Source organism: Buceros rhinoceros, unplaced genomic scaffold, assembly GCF_000710305.1.
Source record: "Buceros rhinoceros silvestris isolate BGI_N320 unplaced genomic scaffold, ASM71030v1 scaffold1509, whole genome shotgun sequence".
Lineage (NCBI taxonomy): Eukaryota > Metazoa > Chordata > Aves > Bucerotiformes > Bucerotidae > Buceros > Buceros rhinoceros.
Genome location: NW_010431877.1, coordinates 1,997 through 10,943, shown reverse-complemented (window position 1 = coordinate 10,943; position 8,947 = coordinate 1,997). Strand labels below are relative to the sequence as shown.

The 8,947-nt window shown below is 38.3% G+C and overlaps 1 protein-coding gene across 1 annotated transcript in view; it reads left to right on the top strand.

Moving 5' to 3' along the window:
- NEDD4 (neural precursor cell expressed, developmentally down-regulated 4, E3 ubiquitin protein ligase) overlaps positions 1 to 8,695 on the top strand; it is a 40,422-nt gene extending 31,727 nt beyond the window's left edge. Inside the window, exons 17-26 of the mRNA XM_010143549.1 lie at positions 720 to 785; positions 2,209 to 2,438; positions 3,059 to 3,180; positions 3,278 to 3,348; positions 5,603 to 5,698; positions 6,774 to 6,847; positions 6,976 to 7,036; positions 7,618 to 7,677; positions 7,763 to 7,870; positions 8,492 to 8,695. Of these exons, the coding sequence (XP_010141851.1) occupies positions 720 to 785; positions 2,209 to 2,438; positions 3,059 to 3,180; positions 3,278 to 3,348; positions 5,603 to 5,698; positions 6,774 to 6,847; positions 6,976 to 7,036; positions 7,618 to 7,677; positions 7,763 to 7,870; positions 8,492 to 8,695 (1,092 nt within the window). The remainder of the gene's footprint in view (positions 1 to 719; positions 786 to 2,208; positions 2,439 to 3,058; positions 3,181 to 3,277; positions 3,349 to 5,602; positions 5,699 to 6,773; positions 6,848 to 6,975; positions 7,037 to 7,617; positions 7,678 to 7,762; positions 7,871 to 8,491) is intronic.
- Positions 8,696 to 8,947: the final 252 nt, after the last annotated feature.

The window sequence follows — 8,947 nt, the reverse complement described above, 5'->3', positions numbered from 1 at the left end:
CTACAAACCGGGGGTGGGGGTGGGTGAATTTGAAGTGGGTAAGAAATTTTATTTATTTTTCACCCACAGTATCTAAAGTAGAACTAGTTCAATTAATGACATAAACTTGAGGGAGGGAAAAAAAAAAGTGAATGGCTTTAGAAAGGAATGAAATTCATTTCCAACTGAAAAATAATTATGTAGTCTTGATACTGAATCTGAAGTGCAAAATGAGCAGGACTGCACATTACAATTATAGATGGGGTTTAATGTTCAGCTGATATCTGTATGTATTAATAGCCCTTGTATGTAAACAGCCTTCCCCGTCCATGGAAAATAGAGGGGCTTGTAGCCATGTCTCTCGTGATACAGCAAGGAAAGCGTATATGTTATGCAGGGCACCAAAAGCATTTTGGTTACTTTGATCTGGGCCAGACAGTGATCTTAGTCACATCAGCTAATAGTAAAATACTGGAGAAATTCTCTGGAATTGATCAGAACAAATTATTTGAACAAAGAAGTACTTTTCGTGCTGGATGTTTTGAACTGTCCATATATTTATAAACTGAAAGTCTCCACTGATACTTGGTAAAACATGTATTCCTGTTTTCTAAGGACTTAAAGGTCTCTTCCAACCAGATGATTCTGTGACTCTGTCTGTGTTTCACAAATAGAGGCTACTTTATATTACATTAATCATTACAGTACCTCAGCTACATTTGGTTTTTTTTCCCCCAAAGGCTGTGCCTTACTCCAGGGACTACAAGCGGAAGTATGAGTTCTTCAGAAAGAAATTGAAGAAACAGGTTAGTAATCAGTAGGAATCCAGCAGAAGGTTAAGAAACTTGTGCCCCTGAACAAAGGAAAGCTTAAGTTACAGTGAAAGGAAATTAAAGTTTGTAATCTGCTTAGGGAAGGTCTGTTTACTGTCTGATCACTGATACATTTGTGAAGCAGCGGCTTGGTAACAATTAGCTTTTAATCTAACAAAAGGGTTTGTGATTTTATGCAGTGATGAGACTGCAACTCAATCTAACTGAAAAAGTAGAAATTCTAAAAGCTTAAAAGTTGTGAAACGAAGTAAGCTGGCAACAGAAAAGTCTGGAAAGCACTGATCTAGCGTACAACAGTTTTTTGGAACTCAGAATATGGAAACAGAAGTTCTCGGAATAGATTTTGGACTGTCCACATAGAAATCTGTGCTGTCATCTTGATCAGGAGAGATGGCTACAGTAAGATTTTAAGGCTGTTGCGGTTTATGAATCTCATTTGCAAGTTGTAGTTTGAAGTGGCAGTGCCAGGTATATTTATAATGTACAGCATTTAAGGTCGTAAATAGCATCTGGATAGCCAGATAACGATGAGTCTTTGCTCAACTGCAGTCAGATTCGGTACCCTTGGGAGATAGTTTATGTATCTAATAACAGCCTGTTACCTGCCAGGTGTGTCTGGCCTCTCGGAAACCCGTGCATTCTGAGCTCACCTGGAAATGGCCCAGAATTAGATATGCAACTCGGCTTTTTGTTCTCCTAGTCAAACAAGCTTGGTGTTTGTTCAGATGGCATTACACTGGTCTGAAAAGTGGTAGACAGCTCAGCCACGTGATATAATCGTAGTAATTTAAGAATTAAATCCGTGTGTAGATTTTTAAAGCAAACCTTACTGTTTTGTTGTAAGCATTCACAAATACCTAAATGACAAGTAAGGTAATGCATTGATTTATACTGAGATTTAATACTATTTTAATCAGCCAAGTTTTGGGTTTAGTCATAGATTTTGTTATTACTTGAACTTTTTTTCTGAAAAGTTGTTTTGCAAATAAAAGCAGGATTTTTTTTTTTTTTTTTTTTTTTTAGTTTAGGGATATTTACTGCTTTCTGAAATGATGAAGAAGACCCGTATCTTTCAGCCACTATGTAAATTAGAGATTGCAGTATCTTGCAACATGGAAAATGACAAATATGTTTCCTCACCCCAAGTTATTATTTTTTTGTTTGTAGTTTGGATCAAGCTGTTGTTGAATATAAACAGGCATTACTTTTAAATACAGTGATCTAATTTTTTTTGTATTTTGGAACATTTAGGATGGCGTATAAGAAAATAAAAAGGAAGCATATCTGCTCTTCAGAGTGCCATATCTTGTCTGTTTATAGAATTTGCGTACTCTGCAAAAGATGCTGGGGTTGGTTCTGTTATTCTATGTTTTCATGTTCGTTTTTTTTTTTTTAGAGTGATATTCCAAATAGATTTGAAATGAAAATTCATCGCAAAACAATCCTTGAAGATTCTTACAGAAGAATCATAGCTGTAAAGAGAGCAGATTTCCTTAAAGCAAGACTTTGGATTGAATTTGATGGTGAAAAAGGCCTAGACTACGGAGGAGTGGCCAGAGAATGGTTCTTCCTTCTCTCTAAAGAAATGTTTAATCCTTATTATGGATTGTTTGAATACTCAGCTACGTAAGTAACACAGGTCTGGAAAAGGGGAAGACTAGCTAGGGAAAGCAGACCAGTTGTATTTCTAATGCCAACTTTAGAAATGGATTTATTCCATTTCCAGTGCCCCACTCCCCCCAAACTGTATTAGGAGGGTTTAGTTGTTAATAACTGCAATATTCTGCATTCTTTGTTTGATGGAAGAATAATGTGGAGATGGTATCTGCATTTTTTTTTTTCAGCAATATAACATAAGCCTTGTTATCTTTGCATAGACAAGCATATACTTGCAACCACTTACTCCTTACAGAAAAGGCAATATTTAACAAATAACATGGAGAATGTTGAATACCTCAAAATTAAGAGGAGTTAATTCCTTTTCTTTGGTATATCTTTAACTTCCAAAGGTAGTTTGTGGTGTTTCAAAAAGTGTTATTTCTACTATGCTAAGAGAATCTTCTGTCAAGTAGTGTTTAGTATTAGATTAGTGGTTTTATTAATCCAAATACAATTATTTTTCAACTTCCTGAAAAGTAGTAGCTGACCTAACCAGTGATGTCTGTCAGATCTTCAAATGTGGGACTGGTTCAATAGTACAACATTATCTTTTTCTTTCCTTTCCCTGCTCCCTCCTTCAACTTCAGAGATAACTATACTCTGCAGATCAATCCAAACTCTGGACTTTGCAATGAAGATCATCTCTCTTACTTCAAGTTTATAGGTCGTGTAGCTGGAATGGCTGTTTACCATGGTAAACTTCTGGATGGTTAGTATTCATTTTATGTGATATGATATTTAGATTAATATTGTGCCTATTGTGAATTTTGTTACATACTGTTCAATTTATTTGTTCTTTTTTAAAGCCTTTTTTATTCGTCCTTTTTACAAGATGATGCTCCAAAAACCAATAACACTTCATGATATGGAGTCTGTGGTATGTAAATTGCTTTATCATCTATGTTAGGATTTCTTCTTCATATTTTTAATATATCTTTAATGACATTGTGAAGATTTGAAAGTGCGTGATTCAAAGACGTTTTAGGCTGCATCTTTTAATAAGTCTGTGCGTGGTTTAACCCCAGCCAGCAGCTAAGCACCACGCAGCCACTCACTCTCTCCCCGCCCATGGGGAGAGGTGGGAAAGAGAATTGGGAGGGCAGAAGTGAGAAAACTCGAGGGTTGAGATGAGGACAGTTTGACAGGCAAAGCAAAACCCCTGCACACAAGCAAACCAAAAGAAGGGATTCCTTCACCGCTTCCCTTTGGCAGGCCGGTGTTCAGCCCCCGCTGGGAAAGCCGGGCTCCGCCGAGTGTTAACAGTGACTTGGGACGACAAACGCCGTCGCTCTGAATGTCACCCCCTTCCTCCTTCTTCCCTCAGCTTTATACGCTGAGCGTGACGTTGTATGGTCTGGGATATCCCGTTGGTGGGTCGGGGTCTGCTCTCCTGGCCGGGTCCCCTTTCAGCTTCTTGTGCACCCCCAGGCTGCTCGCTGTGGGGTGGGGTGAGGAGCAGAAGAGGCCTTGCCTCTGTGTCAGCTCTGCTCCGCAGTACCGGCACATCCCTGTGTTCCCAGCACTGTGCCCAGCCCAAATCTGAAGCAGGTGGGGTGAGGAGCAGAAGAGGCCTTGCCTCTGTGTCAGCTCTGCTCCGCAGTACCGGCACATCCCTGTGTTCCCAGCACTGTGCCCAGCACAAATCTGAAGCACAGCCCCACACCAGCTCCTGTGGAGAAAATTAACTCTCACCCAGCCAAACCCAGCACAGTCTGTAAGTCCTATAGGAATTAAAACTTCCAGTGAAAATGAGAGACCTAGACTCTGGATTAAGTCAGTTCAACTGTATTGAAAACTCGACTATAAATTTTCTATTACGTTTTCTTAAAATATCTGTAGACACTAAGGTTCTTAAATATAAACGTCTTGGGATCCCCATCTTAACTTGTTTTTTAAATTAGCTTGTGTCTTTGGATTATTAAAAGGAAAGGTATTCTTGTACTTTCAGAGACTGAATATATTAATGAGTGATACAGTGCAACATTTTTAGAGGAAAACAGTCATTACAATTTCCTTGTTTGTTTGTTTCCCTGATAATAGTTCGTAACAACAGTAGTGGGCAGAGTGATTTTTATTCAGTCTCTTGGATCTATTAGTGGTTTTGCTGTCCTTCAAGAATACAGAATATCATTCCTATCTGTTTCTAAGTAATAGTTTTACACAGCTGTCCTGATCTTTTTTCTTTTTTTCAGTTCTGTGGAATCATAGACTGGTTTGGACTGGAAGGAACCTTAAAAATCATGTAGTTCTAATCCCACCCTGTCACAGGCAGGGACACCTTCCACTAGACCAGGTTGCTCAAAGGCCCATCCAACCTGGCCTTGAGCACTTCAGGGATGGGGCATCCACAGCTTCTCTGGGCAACCTGTTCCAGTGTGTCACCACCCTCACAATGAGGAGTTTTTTCCTTACATCTAATCTACACTTACTTACCCTCTTTCAGTTTAAAGCCATTACCTCTTGTCCTGTCACTACACTCCCTGAAAGAGTCCCTCCCCATCTTTCCTGTAGGCCCCCTTTAGGTACTGAAAAGCCGCTATAAGGCTTCTCGGAGCCACCTTTTCTCAGGCTGAACAACCCCAACTCTCAGTCTCATAGAGGAGGTGCTGCAGCCCCATGATCCTCTTCGAGGCCCTCCTCTTGGCCTGCTGGAGCAGGTCCGTGCCTGTCTTATGCTGGGGACCCCAAAGCCGAACGCAGTCTCATGAGCAAAGAAGGGGAAAATCACCTCCCTTGAGCTGCTGGCCACACTCCTCTTGATGCAGCCCAGGATACAGTTTGATTTATCTTAATTTTCATTGCCTGAGGCTCTTTCTAGTAATGCCTAACAACAAAGGGAAGATAAACAGAGGATGAGAGACGGAAAAGAGTCCAAAATACAGTACTTCAGATAATGCTTTGACATCTTATCACTGTTTTGCTACGTGAGACATTTTTGGTCATGAGATTGTTGAGTCTTCACGTTTCAAACCTCTTTAAAGGTCTTTGTAGCTTCGTACGATTGCAGAGTCTGTGTATCCAATGCAGGATTATCCTAGGCAGCAGCATTCACTGGGCTGTAATGGAGCCTCTCGTAGCTTAAAAGTAGCTACTCTATTTTGTATTTACTGTTCTGTAATTCTCTCTCTTAGGATAGCGAATATTACAATTCTCTGAGATGGATTCTGGAAAATGATCCAGCAGAACTGGACCTCAGATTTATAGTTGATGAAGAACTTTTTGGTCAGGTCAGTACGTTTATGTAAAGTAGAATAGACAAAACATGGAAGAACATGTGACCTGTGAAATTAGCTGATTTTATCTGTACGGTTTTAAGAAAAACTCTTTATTAGTTTGTTGTTGGTTTGTTCACTCAGCTGCTTCTTTTAGCTGGCAGATGCAGTGCTCCGTTGGCTTGGCTGCAGTGTGCTAAAGGACCTGGAAGTCAGCAGAGCTTTAAAAAACGGCTAATTAATGCGTTTTTAAAAATAATACTTGTATTGAAATGTAGCTGTTGCTGTGAATGCAACTGAGACTAAGATATCCATAGTCCCATTATTTAGTTGGGAGTAGAAGCTGGCTTTATCGGCTGCAAAGGATGAGCTCTTTTGGAAGGGGCTGGAATCATAGATTTCACTGGGAGATGATAATAGGGTTTTTTATCTAAGATGTACTTTAAAACTGTGTAATAAACAGGTTTGTTGTGGTGTATAAAGCTATAAGTAAGATAGGTAACGTGGAGATAGCACAGGCCTTGAATAAAAATTCCAAATTACAGATGCCAACTAGATTCAGGTAGGATAATATCCTTTGTGGTCTTGTGTTGTAACTAAAGTGATCCTGAGTAGGGACATAAAAATGTACATCTGTAACGAACTGAAAATCAAGTATTTGTCTCCTGAGGATCTAACAGTATAAATCATGATGTAACAGATGTGCATATGGATTCACTTATTTACTGGGACCGTTGCTGAAATTGTTCCGTAAGTGTTTTTCCTTGAGATTTGGAAAAAAGGCCGTGTCATTGAATATGCAGTTAGTGTAGTCCACGTTACTGAGAACTTGTGTGCCAACTGTGATGTCCTGTTGTACAGGGTCAGAAAAAAATGGAGGTTTCCCCCCTGCAGTCTGGCATCCCTGAATAATACTTTTTTTTTAAAGCAATCAACCAAGTTCTATTTATTCAGTTGACCTATGAAATTGGTTCTATTTGTCATAGTTCTCAAATTCTGCAGGCTTCAAGAGCTAACTCAGGCAATATTAACGTATGCATTCCGTTACATACTTATCTCACTTAGGGCAAATTCTTTGTGTTGTATTTAGACCCATCAACATGAACTGAAAAGTGGTGGATCAGAAATCGTTGTCACCAACAAGAACAAGAGAGACTACATTCAGTAAGCAGCGGTCGCGGGGCTGCCCCTCTAGTCATGGGGCTGTGTGACAGTTGTATTCACAAAAGGAAGTTGTCGCTTTATATGTAAATTGGTTTTATTTTGAATGGTTTTGTTTTGGTTTTTTACAGTCTTGTAATTCAGTGGAGATTTGTGAGCAGAGTGCAGAAACAAATGGCAGCCTTTAAAGAGGTATAGTTTTAATTACGAAAGAAACTCTTCTAAGAATTTGTTGTATCTAATGTTAAGACAAGCTTTTTTTGACTTCCTGAAGACCCACAGATAATTTAGTCACAGGTATAAAAAAGGCAGTGATTCTGTTTGTAGCATCAGCTTTGAATTGTTTCAGACTTAAAAATCTTTTGGATATATCTTTACTGAGGATTTTCAATGGGAATTAAAAATTTGCTTTTTTTTCTCAATCCTTGCTGACAGCTTTAGCTGTAGTGCAATCTGTTTGATGAACTCAGCAGAAATGAAAATTAAAACAAACTAATAGAATTGAATTAAACTAGCAGTTTTATCTTTATATGTATAAATGATATTACGTATATGATGCTCAGATTTATATATCCACCATTCAGTGTTGCACAATAAAAATGTGAGATAAGTCAGAATTAGAAATACTGTAACCAAAGTGGGATGTATTTGGTGTATTGCTTTGGCTCTGTTTGCTAAAGCATATAAATACTGTTTTAAATGAACAAAAGTGCTTAAATAATGTTGACTTTTGAAATAATGTTGATTTTTTAAAACTTTCTTCATCTTTTTAGGGCTTTTTTGAACTAATACCACAGGATCTGATTAAAATTTTTGATGAAAATGAGCTGGAGGTAGGTGTATCATGGAAAAGAAAACAGATTATGTTGAAATCTAATGTTACTGACTTTGGTTTGTTTTTGATTTTTATCTGTGTAGTTACTAATGTGTGGACTTGGAGATGTGGATGTGGCTGATTGGAAACTACATACAAAATACAAAAATGGCTACAACATAAACCATCAAGTAATACAGTGGTTCTGGAAGGTATTGTGAAGTTCTTTGGTTTGGGGTTTTTGGTATTTCTTTGTTTTTCCTCAAAACCTGTTCAAAAGCTGCTGCCTTTCAGCTATGCTGGTTTACTGCGTGATTCATCAATAGGTAGGTAAATATTTGACCATTAAAACTCCTGAGAAAGATAGTAAGAAAACTGAAGATGAGATGCATGGTAAGAATGTAAACACACTGCTGATACTTGCTTTTTTCCAAGAAAATCCATGTCTCTCTGGGTTTAAAAATATTTGTGTAGGTTTTTCCGGCATGGTTACACTAAAGAGGTGTTAAAGTCTTCTGTTTAATAAATTACAGGAATTTGGCTGCTAGTTCATAACGTCAGGAAACTTCAAAGAAACCAGGGGCCAAATCCTCAAGGGAAGTATTTTAACAGCCTGCTAAGCCAGTAACCGTACTCCTACTACAGCCATTAAAAAAATTGTTGACTTCATAGCTTTTAGCAATAAACAGAGAAGCAGACTGTGCCTGAAACTAAAAAGAAAAAAGATATATAAAGGATAATGATTTAGCGGTAGAAACTACGTTGCATAAATCTGCTAGCCCGAAACCTTAATGTAAAAATAATTCTTTAACTGTAATTGTTATCTGACATAGGCAGTCTTAATGATGGACTCGGAAAAGAGAATAAGATTACTTCAGTTTGTTACCGGCACATCACGTGTACCTATGAATGGGTTTGCTGAGCTGTACGGTGAGTACTTCTGCTTGTATTCACAGTTAAGTAACAGAGAACACGATACTGGCATTGTCATGAAATTTGGCTTCAAACATAGGCACATTTTTCAGATTCTGCTTTAAAAATGAGTGCATAGTGGCAGTTGTAAGAAGTAAAGAAAGGTAGAGAAGAGTCGCTTAGATCACACATTCCCTGTGTCCTAGAAATACTTCACTTTAATTTTGGTTTTGGAAGTTTTTAAATGTTTGGGACTTCTCAAATGAATGTGGATTTTTAAAGAGCTGCAAAAATCCCTGTTTAACACATGGTTGTGTTTGAAGAAAATTCTCAGTGAGATCTGATTACAAAGACCTGCCATTGCGAAGGCATGGCAT